Genomic DNA, 18813 nt, shown 5'->3' with positions numbered 1-18813 from the left:
CAGTAGGACCTTGTTATCTATTTTGTGTATAGCATTGAGTTGGCCAAAATGTTCGTTCAGGTTTTTCCATAATATCTCTGAATGTTTTGGCCAATCCAACAGTTTGTATCTGCTAATCCCAAACTGCTAATTTATCCCTCCTCCTCTCTCTTTCCCCTTTGGTAACCACAAGTTTGTTTTCTCTGTCAGTGAATCTGCCTCTGTTTCATAACTAAGTTCATTCTTACCATATTTTAGATTACACACAGAAGTGATATCACATGGTATTGGTCTTCCTCTGTCTGGCTTACTTCCCTTAGTATGATGATTTCTAGGCCTATCAATGTTGCTGCAAATGACATTATTTCATTCTTTTTTATGGCTGAGTAATATTCCATTGTAACATTATCATAGTTTTCTGTTTTCTTTTTTAAAGTTTCCAGATTATTTCATTCTTTTTTATGGCTGAGTAATATTCCATTGTAACATTATCGTAGTTTTCTATTTTCTTTTTAAAGTTTCCAGTTCCTATTAAAATGGTTGTAATGAGGATTCCCTGGTGGCCCAAGAATCCACCTGCTAATGCAGGAGACGCAGGTTTGGTCCCTGACCTGGGAAGACCCCACATGCATCAGAGCAACTAGGCCCATGTGCCACAGTTGCTGAGTCAGCACTCTAGAACCCCCGAGCTGCAACAAGAGAAACCACTGCAACGAGAAGCCGTGTACTGCAGTGAAGAGCAGCCCCCACTCGCTGCAACTGGAGAAAAAGCCCACATAGCAACAGAGACCCAGCACAGCCAAAAATACATTTTAAAATAAAAATTATATTTAAAATATGGTTGTAATGATTTTAACCCCTTGCCTGAGACTGAGGGGGTTCCTAGGAAGTGGGACCTTCACCATTAAAACTGGCAAGGTCTCTTGAGTTGTCTACCCTCCTTCTACAAGTTACTGCCGTATCTAATTCACTTGGTGCCCCACCCAAGTTTCAACTGCAGAAACTGCAGAACAGGTGCCTAATCCTATTTTCACATAAACTGCCTCTGCACACTATAAAATCCGAGTAAGTGGTCTCCTAAATGAGTTTCACTATCATTTACATTTGATAGGAAGGTTTTTTGAAAACTACTTGTGGTAATTATATGTTAGCATAATGGTGGTTGTTTTCATAGCAGCAGTTATAAAAAGGAAGATTAAAAACGTGCTGGATTTTCTCCAGCGTGGTTCTAGAGAGGGAAGTGAGATGGCAAGCGCATGCAGTCCAGAGCCCAGAGAGTTTACTCTAGTACATTTGGCAGCAAAGAAGGTCCAGCACTTCACTCATACCTTCATTATAGCATTTATTACATCACATTGTATTCATTTCTTAACATGTCACTCTTTATGCCCCAGTACTATGAGCTTCTTAAGACACAGACAGGTGTATTTATGACAAAGTTTATAAAAAATGTATATAATATGCCAGATAGTGTTCTCTGCTTTTTACAAATGTTAACTCATTTAACCCTCATATCTCTCATCAGATAGATGCCATTTCTATTCTCATTTTATGGATGAGGGCACTGAGGCACAAAGGAGTTAAGTAACTTGCCAAGCTAGTAAGTGACAGAGTTGGGATTTGAATCCAGGCAGTCTGGCTCCAGAATGTGCTTCAACCGTGACACAAGCCTGTCTAGCTGTTATTTATTGTTGTATCCATATCACCTAGACCCACCCCTGACCTAAGACTCAATGAATATGTATTGGAGAATGAATAAATGAACAACTATCATATGTAAGACAATCATACGTCCAGGATATTATTGGAGAGTTCTAATTTTAAACATTCTGCCATATTTTCAAAACATGTACTTGGACCATGCATCAGACGATGTATCTAGATTTATGGGTCAGAAATTGCGGCACAGTTTCCATAATATTATGAATTCCATTTATTCTAAGTTCAAATGGATATTCTTAGTCCAAAAAATTATGATGCCAGGATTGACGTGCCCTGGATAACAAGTTTCAAATACCAGATATTGGAAAAATATCAAGTGTTCTTTGTTCTTATTTACTGTGGTCAAGTTTGAAGTTGAAATAGTAATGAAAATATCCATTCTATATGATTTTGTAAGGATTTGGGTCAAACAAAGAATTTGAGAGAAGATATAAGAAGGCATCTTCTTAGATCTATTATTATTAGATGTAAAAACCCTTGGAAAATCTTAGAAGGGTTGCCTGGCCAAGAATGTACTTTGTTAAGAAAGGGGCTGCTATCTCATGTTTCATTCTGGTCTCCAGAATATTTTCAAAAAGGACTACCAAGTCCAGAAAATTATCTACAGCAATGATTCTTAAGTATGCTCCCTAACCAGCAGAACCTCCAAAGAACTTGCTAGAAACACAAATTCTAGACCCCACCCTAGACCTACAGAATCAGAAATTCTGGGGTGGGGTGCAGCAACCTGTTTTAACAACAAGCCCTCCAGGTGATTCTGATGCCAGCTAGAGTTTAAGAATTACAGATCTATAGTAACTAAACTTGGCTTGTTTTTACCTTAATTCTTTAAAAAACAAAGATGATTTGAGAATAAGTGAACCAGTCTTTGCGGTGAACTAAACACAAAATTGTTGAGTTAGAAATGTAAACAAACATATATACTCACACTTGTTATATGTGACAGTGTGACCCAAGTTTCCACGAAGGGCTGAGAGGTGTGTTCATCTCATGTTTAATCAGACCTGCAGCAAAAGCCTTCCATCTGTCTCAATGGGTCCTATTATTTCATAGCATCCCAACAAAGTGAAAAGGTTTCCTAAGACTGAACTGGTGGCTCCTAGTACGGTTCTTTCTTTTCTTTCCTTTATACCATGGCCCCCTCTTCCCAGGTGCAGATTTTGTCCCTGAAGGAGCTGGAAGCCAAGGCGGTTAAGCCCAGCCACCCCTAGAACACTGCTTCCTGGGCACAGTCTGAAGTCCCAATCATCAGTCCAGCTGGCTCTATAGAAGGTCCTACCATCTCTCTTCTCAGCCTGTTCTTCTAGGCTCACAGTCCATACATCCAATTTCTACACGTCTGAACTGCAGCTTTACTGGATTCCACCTCTTTATCACAGGGTTTCTGGATCCCATGTAAAATGAGGGGTGTGTTTGGATGTCCATGTTCATCTGTATCCCCGAGCGTGGCAAAATAGTTTAAAAGCTCTCAGAAACTTCTACATAATTCTACCTTGGTCCAGTATGAGCCCCCCAACGCCCCCCCTTTTCTGTCAATGTAGTCTATACTTTTTGATTGTACTCTTCAGTGGCTACATCATTCTTTTTTGGAAGGAACAATGCAAGACTTCTATGCTGGCCACTGAACATTTGGTCTCAGGTCAAATGTCAGGCTGAGAACAGAACTGAATGGACCTTCACAACCTTCACTCCTGTTGCTATTATTTATTTTAAGCTTTCTTCATTTCCAAGGTGCTTTCTGCGATGTGCCACCTGCAGCTGCTACTCTCTTAAAAGGACTTCTCTCTGTATGATTTTTGCTCTGTTTTTATATGACAGGGGTCACAGGGACTGACTTTTGGTAGGAAGAAAACAAATTCAAGTTGTTCAAGCAACACCACAACACCTAGAACGTCTTCCCCAGTGTGCAGGAGACATTGACTTCATTGTTTTTTTCTGGGTGACACTATCAAACTCCCCTTGGGAGTGAGTAGCTGCTCAACATTTTCCATTTAACAATTTCAGGCCCACTATCTGTGGGCTTTACTTGGCTTAGGAATAGAAGAATATCTGTGTGCAAGGCTTGATGAATGAGCTGTTGGGAGATGGATGGTTACCCATTTAGGGAGGTCTGACAATATCCTACTGTCGTAAAGTAAATGTTTCCCAAAGTTTTATTTTGTAGATCAGCCACCCCAATGTCTTATTTCTCCTACTAAAACAGTATTGAGCAGAGAGCCTGGGGTGAAGTTGTGATGTAGAATAAGCTTGACCTTAATAGTTCCTCTCACGCCCATATAAACCACAGTTTTCCTGCTTCTAGAACCTACCAAGCAGATACTGTATTATCAACCCACTCAATTTACACTGCTAGAACAAGGATGCCAAACAGGTTCCAGCTCATGTGCCAACTTCGATGGGCCTGGGGAGGCTGCCAGGTGCAGTGTGTTGAGGGTTTAACTCCAGACTCCCCAAGAAAGCATGCACGTCTGCCATAGACTGGGAATGTGCAAGATTTGCCTAGAATTGGCCATCCCTGCATTAAGAATGTAATATATTACCTTTCAATGGGATATTTGCACATTAAAAGAAGAATGTGAAAGAGAGCAGTTTATTATGACCAACAATAAGTGGATGTTCGGGCATTTTGTTGAAGGCCAGTGGGATATGCATTTTGGGGAATCCTTAGAAAGAGAGCTGAAGAAAGTGAAAGGGAGATCTGTTGCAAAAGAGTCAGTTTGAAAAGGTGCAGAGAAGTTGCTAATCCTAGCCTTGCAAAACACCATTTTATAGACCTATAATTAACTCTAATATTTTGGTTAAGTGTATAAAATGTATACAAGGTGTTTTGATTTGCTTTGCTGCTAATATGGTTTCTATTTAACAGCAAAAACTTTCCAAGATTTACATTACACCCTTTGGTCTATTGCTTGTTTTAGCCTCTGTGACACGAGCCAAAGAGCCTGAGAAGGTGGTTTAGGGAAGGCGCAGACTGTACCATACGTCGTTTTCCTACTGGATCAAGCACAGGCTTGATGCTCAACAAACAATAAACTGCTTGAGTGCTGCCAGCCACTCTGTTGTTGTTGATTAGTTTGTAAGTCGTGTACGACTCTTTTGCAACCCCATCGACTGTAGCCCACCAGGCTCCTCTGTCCATGGCATTTCCCAGGCAAGAATACTGGAGTGGATTGCCATTTCCTTCTCCAAGGGATCTTCCTGACCCAGGAATAGAACTCAGGTCTCCTGCAGAGCAGATGGATTCTTTACTGTTGGGCCACCAGCGGAGCCCCTATTTAGAGATCAACTTTTTTCCAAACAGGGTCTAAATAAGAAGCTCCTCATTCATCAGCGCTGAAAATATCAAGTGCTTTTTGAGCCTTTGTTTTTTATGTTCAAAAATGGAAAACAGTAGCCACCAAATCCACTGCAGAAATATGAAGCAAAAGTGGTCTGGTGATAGCATTTTCTTAACAGAATGAGCTATTTTCAGAGCACAATGATTAAAAAAAAGAATCCCAAATTTAGAGTCAAAAGATGTGCTGTGCCCTTTAGCTGACCATGACATTTAACCTGTTTCAGATTTTCTCCTAAACCATAAGCATAGAAACACAACAACCTCTAAGTTTCAATCAAATCATTCCTGGTTGACAATCAAAAGAGAAGACATCATGAATTGACCCCTGATTTCCTATAATCACAATGCTCTTTCCTGTCACAAAAATTATAAAACTGATAGAAAAATAGGAAAAAACCTCCAAACATATTTGCATTGATTAAGTATGTAAAACACAACTGTAAAAACTATGTAGCAAATGCTTATTTTGTGACATTCTGCATGGCTTAGGCTTGTTGCAGTTTATCAAAATACATAGTTTAGGAGACAAGTTCTCCTAATAAATCAACCCTATGGCAAACAAAGGATTTCTTCACTCCTCGAAAGACTAACACACCACATTGTAAGTTAGGGTAATCTGTCTCACGAGTAGTCATTGCCAGTTTCATATGCATGGGTGCCCATGAAAGTCTGAGTGGCAAATGCCTCTACAGAATTGCCCTGCCCTTCCCTTCCACTTCAGAAAGGAATTCATTCCTGAGCTTCATAAACCAGATTCTGACACTTCCATTCTGCCCACATCACACCCTTTACCCTGCAGCTTGGTCTCTAGGGTAAATGCGATACGATGAGCTTGGCATTTGGTCCCCAGACTTTCTTTGTTTTCTTGGTAATAACTTTGGTCAGTATGATGGAGTCTATATCTCCAGTGATAAAGTTCACTGAAGCGGGGAGTGAAAAGTCAAGTCATTTCAAACGGTGTGTGAAAAACATACTTGAAAGTGTTTTATAAAGTATTAAAGACTTTGGAAACTGTAGATAGCTAAGCCCTTATTGGATATTATGGATTTTTCTGACTTAATAAATATACTCACTAGGGCAGAAGTTTTAGTGAAGATAAAAGACATTGAACCAGATGGGGACAGGGAGGCAGAAAACCTAGAGAAGAAAGGTTGGTGGCTTCTTCATAAACCTGCCCACCACAGAAAAGCAGTCTTCTCTGAGGCCTGTCGGGTCAGAGCTTTTTGTTCAAGTCAGATAAGCTTGCAGCCTCCTCCTCTGGAAACTTTTCAAATTCCAGCTTTTCCAGCCACCGTCTGAGAGAATTTGCCTAACTCCTATTCAGAAGGTAAAACTGTTTTTATTTGTCATCATTTCACCTAGGTCCTTGACTCCACATTAGCTCCAACTGAACCATTCATTGTTAGTCACAGAAATAGTGTCAAAGAATCAAAGCACTGTTGTAAAGCAATTATCCTCCAATCAAAAATAAATTTTAAAATTAAAAGTATGAGTCTTTGAAAGCGGTTTGCAAGTCAAATATGACTCTCAGGCCAGTGGCAAGGCTCCAGAGAGACGTCACTCAGCTGTTTCATGCTGAGCGGCAGGATCTGCCGGAAGTGGCGGTTCCCAGGAAGCCACTGCCCCCTTGTGTCTCCGCGCTGGCCAGGAACTGTTCCATGACAGGGAGAACATTTGGCAAAGTCTGCAAAAGATTATTTATTGGTGGGCTATTTCTGGCTCTTAATTTGTTGGTTCAACTAAGGCTTCCTTTCTGCTCATGGTTTCTTAAACTATAATCTTACTTTAAAAAAATCAATTTTTAAAAGGCATATTTTATCATAGTTATCAAAGTAGTATATATTCCTTGAGGATAAATGTGTACAATTGTTTAATTTTGTTAACCTTTTGATGTATCTCTTCCTTGTTTTTTTAAATCCTTTTCCATTTAAGGAAAACTAATTTTGCTTGGTTTTCCAAGCCAAAAAAGAAAAAAAAAAAAAGCCACAGAATCATCAAATCTAATTTTATCATAAATGTTTTGTAAACATGATCTCTTCTCCACAATAAGAAAAGAGACTTTGGAATATGCTAGAGTACTAAGACACACAATTTCCCTTTTTTTCTTACAAAATTTAAAAATTAAACTTAGGGACTTCCCTGGTGGTCCAGTGGCTAAGATTCCATGCTCTCAATGAAGGGGGCCCAAGCTTGATCCCTGGTCAGGGAACTAGATCCCACATGCTGCAACTAAGATCCAGTGCAGCCAAATAAATTTTTTTTTAAATTTAAAATGTAAAGGGTAGCACTTTAGGTCATAAAACCTCATACATTTTGCCTGTAATTTCAATTCTATGGATTAAGAATACTGTGAAAGTGAAAAGTGAAAGTTGTTCAGTCTGATTCTATGTGACCCCGTGGACTGGAGCCCGCCAAGCTCCACTGTCCATGGGATTTCCCAGGCAAGAAGACTGGAGTGGGTAGCCATTCCTTTCTCCAGAGGATCTTCCCAACCCAGGGATCAAACCCAGGTCTCCATCTTGCAGGCAGATTCTTTACCATCTGAGCCACCAGGGAAGCCCTAAGAATTCTGTAGTGAATACAACTATTAGACCCATTAAATTGAATATTATTCTCATTTTCAAGACAGAAAAATAAAACTTCTTGCTCTAAAGATGGACTGTGGGAGCTATGGTAATTTGGCAGTCTAAATGATCCAGTCATCGGCAAATGCATCAGGTGTGATTTCAGATGTGTTTTCACATGGGGTTGGTCACATTTCTATATGTCATAGAGAGAGATGCTGCTTCTCCCCAATTATGAAGACTGAAGAAACAAAGGCATTATGGGAAGAGCTGAGAATGGTCATCTGTGCCTCCAAACACCTTTCTTTCTATATGTTGTTTGCTGTCTGTGCCATCTAGATGTATATACCGCACAACATAAACATGGGCGGCAGTGTCAGAGACAGTCTGGGCAAGATCTAGAATGAGTTGGGAGGAAGTTGACTGTATCTTTAGCTGCTTTATCTGATCCTTTATTTTCTAAAGAGTTCTCAGTCTTTTTGGACTTCCCTGCTGGTCCACAGGTTAAGAATCTTCCTGGCAATGTAGGGGACGTAGGTTTGATTTTTGGTCCAGGAAAATTCTATGTGCCACAGGGCAGCTGGGCCCACATGCCACAACTACTGAAGCCCACATGCCTAGAGAAGCCACCACAAAAAAAAAAAAGAATTCTCAAACTTTTTGATCTGTAGATCACTTTAATTCTATAGGAAAAGTGCCCCACAGTCCATCTACTTCTTGTATATTACTTAAAAATTGTATATGAATTGATTATCACTTTCAACATACAAAAATAAAACTTCCTAAAAACAAACAAAAACTTCCTTCTGTAAAGTCAGCCTATGTGAATTATGTAATTTGTTCATTTAAACAATCCATTTATTGGCGATTGCAAATGGCTATTATTATGCATACATACAAAATAATGCTATATAAAAAACAATTTTAACAAAAAGTCTATTGAATATCAAGCTATTAATTATAGCACCTCAAAATTTCTTATCATTGTTATGACACATTTCTACATGTTAACATGTAGATAAATCTGTGCCCTATTTTTGGTACTCTTATTTCTAAATCCACTTTTATTCTTTGAAACATATTAAACTCAAATCCAGACCTAGAGGGTAGAAACTATCTATCCCATGTATTTTTGCGGGATGTGCACTTTAAACCAGTCTATGGAGATGATCTGAAGGGTCCAGGGAGATCTACCTGACCAGTCTTTAATAAACATAGTTACATAGGGTGCACACAAGGGCGGCATAAAAGACGAGGTCCACATTTCTCAAGATGCATGTTTGAGCAGGCCACTCAGGATGGCTCTCTGTAATCCTCTGCTCAACCAGTCCCTGCTTCACTCACAGGGCTATCCAACCCTCTTGATTGCAGGGTTCAGTCTATAGCTACCTGTGTGGCCCAGAGGCTCGTTGCCCTGGTAGCCTGCCATCAATCCCCCTGTAATGGGCAGCCTCCTTCTCCCCGGTGCAGTGAAGGCTGCTGCCGTGTCCTGCCTGCGGGTCTGCCGTCAGCAGTGACGTGTCACCCCGAGACCCTTTGGCTTCTTGACATTCAAGCTCCCCCACATACTTCGGAAGACGGTGTTCCAAAAGGTTAATGTTGGTCACCTCTAGAGGCTAGTATGGGCAAGACTTTCATTTTTAAAATATATTTTAGTGTATTTTTAACTTTCTGAAAATCACATACTTGTTTTATAAAACTTTTAAGCCAAAAATAGCTACAGACATAATGTAGTTGTGGCACATTTATATTATACAACTTCCCACTTTATTGCCTCTATTCCACATAAGAACAGAGGTCTGGGAATTTGGAGACCAGGCTTCTAGTCCACACTGCTTCATAACCTTGAGTAAGTTGGCTTGCCTCTGTGGGCCTCAGGTTCTACCTCCTAAGAGGGATACTTGAACTAACAGTAGCTACTATTTCAGTAGTTTCCATAGACCCAAGTGCTGGGCTAAGCAGTTTCCTCACAGCAGCTCCATGACTTGAACATGATCCCTCTTTTCCAGATAAGAAAACAGAAGTCCAAGTAAGTGCTGGAATCAGAATTCAAATTCACATTTAGTCCACTTGTCAAAGCCAGGTTCTTTTCTACACACTGACATCACCTCCTGCCTCTTGTCTCACAGTTTCCTGACCCTAGAATGTACTTAAACCTAGGACTTGACTCAAAATCCTCTGCCTGGACAACAATATCTTTCTAAATTAACCTTTGGTCACTTTTATTATTGCAACATCTATTTTTTATGTTGCATCGACTCTTAAGACAGGATGTCTCAACCTCAGCACTACTGACATTTTGGACTGAAAATTTCTTGGTTGTTGGGAGGTGTCCTGCTCACTGTGGAATGTCTGGTAGCATCCCTGGCTTCTACCTGCTAGAAGTCAGGAGCACCCACCCTACAAATTGTGATCCCAAAAATGCCTCTCGACATAGCCCCAGGATCATCTCTAGGGTTCAGAACCTCAGCTCTAGAAGAAGGAAAAGGGCAAGTCCCTGCATTAACTTGAAAGAAAAATTGCATCGGAAGGAATTCTAAAATCTTGTAGTTTATTGCATATTTTTTTTTATTCTACCTGTTCAGGCTAGAGTCAGTTTCAGCATCTCACATTATTTGCTCTCTGCACAACACTGTACCAATTACCATACACTCCGTATCAGAGTCAGGAAAACGGGGAAGGAGAATCATCCTTGACCTCTCAAAAATGACTCTACTTCTCCCTTAGTGAAATTCACCTCCGTCTGAGAGCAAAAGGGCCCTGTGAGGCTGAGTGAGAATGGATAGTCAACAGGGAACAGTGGTAACTGAACACAATGCTGATTTTATTCCAACTAAATAAAGCAACATATAAGTAACCTGGGCGATAAGCTGAACTCAAGGGGCAAATGCCAAGAAACAAGGACTTTTTTTGTTTGCTTTAATTATCAATCACTGTCCATGGCTCTCTTCCACATCTCATCTCAGAAAATGTGGGTTAACAAATCTCACACAAAGAAACACAGGAAAAGAGAAATGGGAAAAATAAAATTCATCTAGTATGCAGGGGTGTTTCTCCAATTTCTCTTCTGTGAACTGCTCCATCAGCAGGGTCCACTTCGGATTATTTTAATATCACGACCATCTTCCCTGAAAATTGACCAATCATAAAAACACATTTATTGAAACTGGCCCACAAGTTGTATTAAAAAGACCCATGTCATTATACATTATAGTCTTTCCCAGTTGACAATCATTTTTAAAGCTAAATCTAGGGCCTTCCCTGGTGGCTGAGTGGTAAAGAATCTGCCTGCCAATGTAGGAGACGTGGGTTCTATCACTGATCCAGAAAGATCCCACATGCTGCGGAGCAACTGAGCCTGTGTTCTAAGCCCAGGAACCACAACTAATGAAGCCCTTGCACCCTGGAGCCCAGGCTCTGCAACAAGAGAAGCCTCTACAATGAGAAGCCTGCACGCTGCAATCAGGTAAAGCCTGAGCAGCAACGAAGACCCAGCACAGCCTAAAATTATTAAATGATTTTTTTTAAAAAGCTAAGTCTAGGAAACAATGAAGGTGAAAACCCAACTCTGCCAATTTTTTCCCCAAACCTTAGGGCACATGGAACTATCCCCCACGAATCACTTTGAGAAGACCTGGTAATTTACTGAAGACTAAGTTCAGAGACTGAACCCCTGAAATACAAAGCAGTGTATCTGGAGGTGGAGTCACGGTCACCTAAGCTGGCCAGGTGTGTTACACAGAAGATGTCAGTATAATACACTTATTAGTGAGCATTCTAACAGGCAGAGTTACTAAGACAGGTTTTCTGACCAGTCGTGCAGGGTGTGTAGGTCACCTGTACGTGGCTCCTGAATGCAACAGAACATTTACTATTGCACAGAGTTTAACTACTAAATATACTCTTGTCTAATTTTTTTTTTTTTTTTTTCTGGGTCTTTGCTGCACACAGGCTCTCTCTAGTTGCAGAGAGCAGGGACTGCTCCATAGTTGGGTGCTTGGTCTTCTCGCTGGGGTGACTTCTCCTATTGTGGGGCTCAGGTCTAAGCACCCAAGCTTCAGCGGTTGCAGCACAGGCCTCAGTGGTTGTGACTCTCAGGCTCCAGAGCGTGGGCTGAGTAGTGGCGGTGCAGGAGCTTAGCTGCTCCTCAGTATGTGGGATCTTCCAGGACCAGGGATGGAACTCTTATCCCCCACACTGGTAGGTGGATTTTTAACCACTGGTCCACCAGGGAAGTCGTAAATATATTTTTCATTTTGGGAAATTACCCATCCCTGGAGAGTAACATCACTTAATTATCTGGTCTATAACTGATTAATCACACACCTCTTTTTCTAACCTTGACCTAGAAAATTCACTGATCCTGTGTCTTTTTAAATATGTCTTAAAACAGAGCTACTTATGTCACATTTGATTCTTATGTCCAAGAAAAGAGCCACAACTTCCTAAGTCATCAAAATGCAAGAGAAGAACTAAAGAATATGTGCCTAGTTTATATTGAAAAATTGCTACCTGATTTTCATGCACAGAGTACACTCATTGGGATAAGTGGACAAATCACTTCCACACACGGGGTTGAAGTCCCGGGGACATCCTGGTAATGTGTACTGATGGCAGTTTGGCTAGAAAAGAGAAAGGAAGACAGAAATTGGTGAATAACTTGAGACCTTTTTACCGTAAGAGGAGGGCAAAGTTCCACCATTAGTCACTCAGTCATGTCCGACTCTTTGGGAACCCATGGACTGTAGCCCACCAGGCTCCTCTGTCCATGGGATTCTCCAGGCAAGAATAATGGAGTGGGTAGCTATTCCCTTCTCCAGCGGATCTTCCAGACCCAAGGATTGAACCCAGGTCTCCTGCACTATAGGTAGATTCTTCATCATCTGAGTCACCAGAGAAGAATTCGGGCAAAGTCCCAAGTTTCCCTATATTTTCTAGAAATATCCTACAGAAAATTTTCTATTTTATACACACACACACACACAGATTTTTCTAAGCATCAGATGTAGTGTTGAAGCAATGGGTCAATACCTGCTATGTAAGATAAGGACCTCAGCAGAAGGTTGACGCTGGCTGATTTTTAAATGAAAGTCCAAGATATGCCACCAACGTACTTTACTATCCTCCAGCTTCATAATCTGTTCTTCACGAGCAACTCCATGAGAATGTCCTGTTACATTCACCTAATTCTGTGGCATAATGCCCAGACACACTCGGAAATGTAATCTTTTGTCTGGACTTGTAAGATACTGGCATTTAAGCAACAGCATTAAGGAAAGCAGTAGGTTCAGAATTAGACCTCAGGGCTTGTTATGGGTTTAACTGCATCCACCCAGAAAGATATGTTAAAGTCCTAACTCCTAGCACTTCAGAATATGACCTTATATGGAATTAGTAGGGTCTTCATATGGGAAATTATCTTAAAGTAAAAAGTTTAGGAGAATAAGCCCTAATCCAATATGACTGGTGTGGTTATAAAAAAGGATAATTGGGGGACTACCCTGGTGGTAAAATTCCCATTCAGGAATTCTTCCCTGGTGGCTCAGACGGTAAAGAATCCACCTGCAATACAGGAGATCTGGGTTCGACCCCTGGTTTGGGAAGATCTCCTGGAGAAGGGAATGGCAACCCACTCCAGTATTCTTACCTGGAGAATCCCATGGACAGAGGAGCCTGGTGGGCTACAGTCCATGGGATCACAAAGGGTCAGACACGACTGAGGTAGCTAACACTTTCCTTTTCACTCTGGTGGTGCAGCAGATTAGAATCCAGCTAATCCAGAATCCAGGGACACAGGTTTGATCCCTGGTCTGGGAGGATTCCACATGCTGCAGGGCAACTAAGCCCATGAGCCACAACTACTGAGCTCAAGTACTGCAGCTCTGAAGCCCATGTGCCCAATGCCTGCGCTCGGTCATGAGAAGCCCAAGCACCAAAAGGAAGAGCACCCCCTGCTCGCTGCAACTAGAGAAAGCCTGTGCAAAAAATAAATAAATAAATATTTTTTTAAAACAAAAGGAAAGTTTGGACACAGAGTCACACACAGAGGCAAGATCATGTGAAGACACCAAGAGAATGCCATTTACAAGCCAAGAAATGCCTGAGGCTACGAGATACTAGGAGAGAGGATTGGAACAGATTCTCCTTCACAGCCCTTGGAAGGAACCAACCCTGCCGACACCTTGAGTTTGGACATCCAGCCTTGAGAGCTGTGGGACAACCCATCTCTGGTGTTCAAGTCACTCAGTTTGTGGCTTTATTACAGCAGCCCTAACAAACTGATGTTGGATCGTGGAACTCAACCCTCAGATTCAATGGAATTGAGGCCAGAGAGGTAATAGGTCTTGCTCATAACCTCTAGTCTCCAGCAGGACCAGGACTAGAACTGGTCACAGTGGTCACACCAAAGCGTGCAGAGGCTCACTCTAAGAACAGGTTGAATATATGACCTGCTGTATTTGTTTTGTTTTAGTAATAGTGATCGTCTTTCCTCACTTCAGAATAAGTGTTTAGTACTCTGAATAAATGAAATATACCTTTTCCTTCATATTATGTGGATTCATAGAGACCTAGGTAGGACAGGGCATTGGCCAAACTCTGAAGTAAAGAGAAACTTTTGACCCTTTCCACCCTCTGTTCAGCCTTCTATCTCCTTCTAGGAGCCTGATGTGTTCTTCCTGTTCTAGGCTCACTAAGATGATGGCTTCCAGGACAGCTTCCACAGGAGACTAGCTAGTCTCTTTCCAACGAGATTGGGACAACTGGTAATTGGTCGATTAATTGAAAAAGTCGATTAAAGTAGGGAAACAGTAACAAAAACTATAACATACCCTAAACTTTTTCTCTTAAAACATATAAATGAAAATAAAATTGCCAATCTTTTGATGGAAAGCCAATGAGGCACATGGCCAGCTATGATACTACCTACACTAAGACAACATCCTTGCAGCTAGGTATGACCGACCACACGATCAAGGCCAGGCTGACGGGATTCAAGTGGAATTACCACGGGCAGTTGCTTCTGTGCTTGTGTTAGTCATTCAGTTGTTCCGACTCTTTTCAACCCCATGGGCTATAGCTCTCCAGGCTCCTCTATCCATGGAATTCTCCAGGCAAGAATACTGGAGTGGGTTGCCATTCTCCAGATTCTCCAGGTCCGGGAGTCTCCCTTCAATCCCCAACCCAGAGATTGAACCTGGGTCTCCTGCATTGCAGACCGATTCTTTACCACCTGCTAGGAACCTCCTTTAAAAGAAAGTTGGGGCTTGTCCTCTGCCTTCCCCAATTTTTATTCTTTGTCTATTCCTCCATCCTGCTGCTGGGTGCATGGAACTCTACGCTTTACAGACCAGGGTGACAAAGTCCACATCCTAAGACGGCAGTTCTGTGAGCTGTTATTTTGAGTCCTTGTTATCTGCAGCTGAATCTAATCCTGACACAAGACATAAGACTTTTCCTACGAAAAGTTTCAACTAATTAGAGTTCTGTGTGCTGTCACTGAAAAAATCATACCCATAATAAATCATCCATGATTTCTTCTTTTGTTTTAAATGGGATTTCTCAACTGCATTCGTATTTTGGACCAGCTAATTATTTGTTGTGTGAGGCTGTCTCATCCATGGTAGGGTGTTTAGTAACATCACTGCTCTCTATCCACTAGAGGCTAGTTACAACTTCCTAGTCATGACAATCAAAATAACAATCTGCGTCCTGAGGAGTAAACCTGCCCCCTTTTTAAAATATGGTGAGAATTTAAAGACACTGGCACAGCAAGGTAATATACAGTTAAAAAATAATTCCCCAATTACTTACTATTGTTTTACTATACCTAATTCAATTTTTTAGAATTTGTCTTTTAGCAAGTTTTTCAAAAGCATCTGACACAGTTTCCATATAAACATTTTCATTTGTTTACCCTCATGTTCATGCTGTCTCTACATCTTTTATAAATTAAGACTGTGGCTGGCATAATAGGCTTGTGAACACAGATACTTGAGTCTTGTTAAGAATACAGCTCCACTCATGAGAAACAAACTCTATGATTTACAGGAGAGTAGTTAAACAAGAGGATGGTCTGTCTCTAACCAGTGAGTAATTGACCTGCTGTGGGAATGGTTAGAGAGAAAGCAGAGAGTCGTATGTGAGTTGCTTAAATACAGAATGGCTGATCCAAATATGCCCTCCTAACCATTCACATAAGATGCCTGCCTTTAGTTTCCCACCTCCAGCCTCCCCATGCCAACAACCTCAACAAGGGCACATCTGATGCCTTCCCTTTTCCCCATTTACAAAGCTTTCCCACTCCTGTGCCTTTGAGTCTCAGCTAAAACACAAGTGACATGGCTGACTCACTTGCTACATTAAGCTCTGAATAACTAGTTTTTGCTTGCTCTCATCTGGTTGGCCTTTGTTTGCCTCCACAGAACTTAATTTGAGAATATACATAAAATATCTAGTACAACATGTAAACTACTGGGCAAAGGACCTTCTAAATCATCAAAGGAGATAGTAAAAGGAAACAAAGCCCTGAGGCCTGCAAGACCTGAGCAATTTTTAACCAAAATTTACACTGTGATCTGTATCAAAAAGCCTGCCTGAGAATCTGGTTTCTAAAGAAGCAGTCAACTGTCTCAAAAGCGGCAGACCTGAAAACCAGCCCCCACCCAAACCACTGCAGGCTTCACTGTATTAGGAGAAACAGTCCAAGCGGTTTCCTACTTACTGAGCTGTACTCTGAAGGCTGATCAAACTGAGCATTGGAAGAGGCTGCAAAAAGGAGACAGACATTTTAAAGGACGGGATTAAGGTTAGTGCTCATTCATAAGGGTTTTTTAAATTCAGCTTGTGATTTAGACAGGCTACATGTCTCCCTCTCCCTCACATGTCTAGCTTCTTTGACCCCTTCCTAAAAAAGTCGATTCAGTTGTGTTCTGGCACCTCTCCTAGCAGGCACACGGAAAACACTCGATAACCATTCTGTATCTGACCACCCTAATAGGATTGCTTGGGAAACTCTGGAGCTACCGAATAAAGGTTAGAGAAGCAACTCAATCGTTCACGATGTTGTTTTCCCCTGTGGCGGAGATAGTAAGTGCAAATTTTGACATCGGGTGTTATCACTTTAACTCCACTTCAAATAGACATCAAGTCTGGCTGGACTGAAGCCGCCTTCTCACCAGCCCCACGGTGCTTGGCGCACTTGGCATTCACAATTCCTGATTCCTGGTACATCTGCTGCTGAGGTTCTGCAAGGAAGGCCCCGGGTCCATAAACACCTGACTCCTAACCTTGGGTTTCAGAAAATCCACTTTAAGGGAGAAAGAGCAGCCTGGGAAGAAGCCCAAGCAGGAACTAAAGAAGGTTGGGGCTCCACAACGCCACCCCCCAACCCCGGACATCCCCAAGTTCGTGTCCCCAGGCAACTGCGGGGCGGGCCGGAACCGCCAGTAACGGGTGCGCGGAGGGGCACAAAGGCCCCCCAGGCCTCGGGGAGGGACGGCAGCGGGCAAGGCCCCCCTCTCAGTAACTCCTGGGCTGGTCCTCCGGGGACCAGAGAGACTGGTGAGCGTTACCGGCCGAGTCCCACCAGACCAGGAACAAAACCAAACGCAGCGCCTTGAGCGCCATCGTGCCTCCGCGGCCGGCCGTCGGGTCCCTGCGCTCCAGCGTCCGCGCGACCAGGGCGGCTCCCGCGCGACAGGGCGGGATGCAGGAGGGGCAGGGCAGGGGGCGGGGAGGAAGGAGGGGGCCGGACGGGGCGCGGGAGGGGCGAGAAGGGGCGCGTGGGAGGCGAAGGCACAAGAAGGGAGGTTGCCAGTCCCCGACTCCTCGCGCTGCCTAGAATGAGAGCAAGCGACTGAAGAGGCCATCCCTCCCTGCAGCAGACGAGAACCTCGTAGGAGCCCTGGATGATCTAGCGGACTGTCAGTCAACCTCAGTTTCAGAAGCATCTGCTCTCTACCAGGCAGTGTGGGGGGCTGAAAACAAAGGAGGTGCCCGCACTCTAAAAGCTTTCTGGTGTAGGTGTTGGGGATGGGATTACCCAGGGAACTCCACAACAGGTGAATACAGTAATTTCTGAAAGTGCTAGAGAGTGGTGGGGGTAAGGGAAGACTTTGGGAGATCAGGAAAGGCCTTACAGAGGTGGCATTTAAGCTGAAAGCTGAAGGATGAGAAAGAAGCCTGGTGAAGACGGTGAGAACAAATATTCCAGGCTCAAGGAAAAGCAAGTGCAAAATCCTGGAGACTGGAGCCAACTCACTGTGCTCAGCTGGACCCTAGGTGAGGGAGGGGGCCGGAGAGGGAGTTGGAACCACAAGGCCTTGACCACACGTGGTGTTGTAGGCTCCTGATAAGGGATTTGGATTTGTTCTGATTGCAGTGGAGGATTTTAGACAAGGTCGTGGCCCTGGCATGACTTATCTTTTAAGATAATGGATGTAGAATGAAGGGAATAGGTAAGAGTGGAGGCAGGGAGAGAAATCAGGCAGCTTGGGCAGTCATCTGGAGAAGGAAATGGCAACCCACTCCAGGATTCTTGCCTGGAAAATCCCATGGACGGAGGATCCTGGTGGGCTACAAGTCCAAGGGGTCGCAAAGAGTCAGACACGACTGAGCAACTTCACTTGTGCAGTAATCTGGGCAAGGGATGATGGCAACTGGAGTTAGTGGGTAACAGGGGCCTGCTGAGAAGTGGTCAGATTCAGGGTTTTCTTTTGGAGGCGGAACGAACTGGAATGAAGATAAGAACCAAGGATGCTTCCTGGGATTTTGTCCTGAACAGGTAGCTGTGTGGTGATGCCATTTCTGTGAGGAAGAACATGTGGAGAAGATGCCTGTTAGAACTCCAAGTGGACGTGTGGACGAGGCATTTGGAATTACAAATTTGGAGCTAGAGATATAAACTCAGAAGTCATCAGCCTATCGACAGTATTGAAAACCATGGACCCAAAGCCCAGGGGAAGAGTACAGCAGAGGTCAGAGGTCAGAGTCCTGGGCACTACTATATGCAGAACTTTGACAGATATGGAGAAGAAGCCTGTGAAGGAGGAAGAAAACCAGGCTAGAGTCAGGGGTTGCTGAATCGTGGAGCAGTGCTGCAACCATGCCAGTTGCTGCTGTGAGGTTGGGAAGTAGGAGGACTGAGCATTGTCACAAACTTTGGTGAGATATAGTCCTGGATGACCTTGATAAGAACTTTTGCAGAGAAGT

General features: G+C 42.8%; 1 protein-coding gene across 1 annotated transcript; it reads right to left on the bottom strand.

Moving 5' to 3' along the window:
* Positions 1–10615: 10615 nt before the first annotated feature.
* LOC133058556 (serine protease inhibitor Kazal-type 2-like) lies at positions 10616–17229 on the bottom strand. Its single transcript, XM_061145271.1, has 4 exons — positions 17175–17229; positions 16325–16368; positions 12115–12224; positions 10616–10730 (listed from the first exon to the last, which is right to left on the bottom strand). The coding sequence occupies exons 1-4, from the start codon at positions 17227–17229 to the stop codon at positions 10685–10687; spliced, it is 255 nt and encodes an 84-aa protein (XP_061001254.1). The 3' UTR covers positions 10616–10684.
* Positions 17230–18813: the final 1584 nt, after the last annotated feature.

Source organism: Dama dama, chromosome 6, assembly GCF_033118175.1.
Source record: "Dama dama isolate Ldn47 chromosome 6, ASM3311817v1, whole genome shotgun sequence".
Lineage (NCBI taxonomy): Eukaryota > Metazoa > Chordata > Mammalia > Artiodactyla > Cervidae > Dama > Dama dama.
This window is presented reverse-complemented; position numbering and strand designations above follow the sequence as displayed.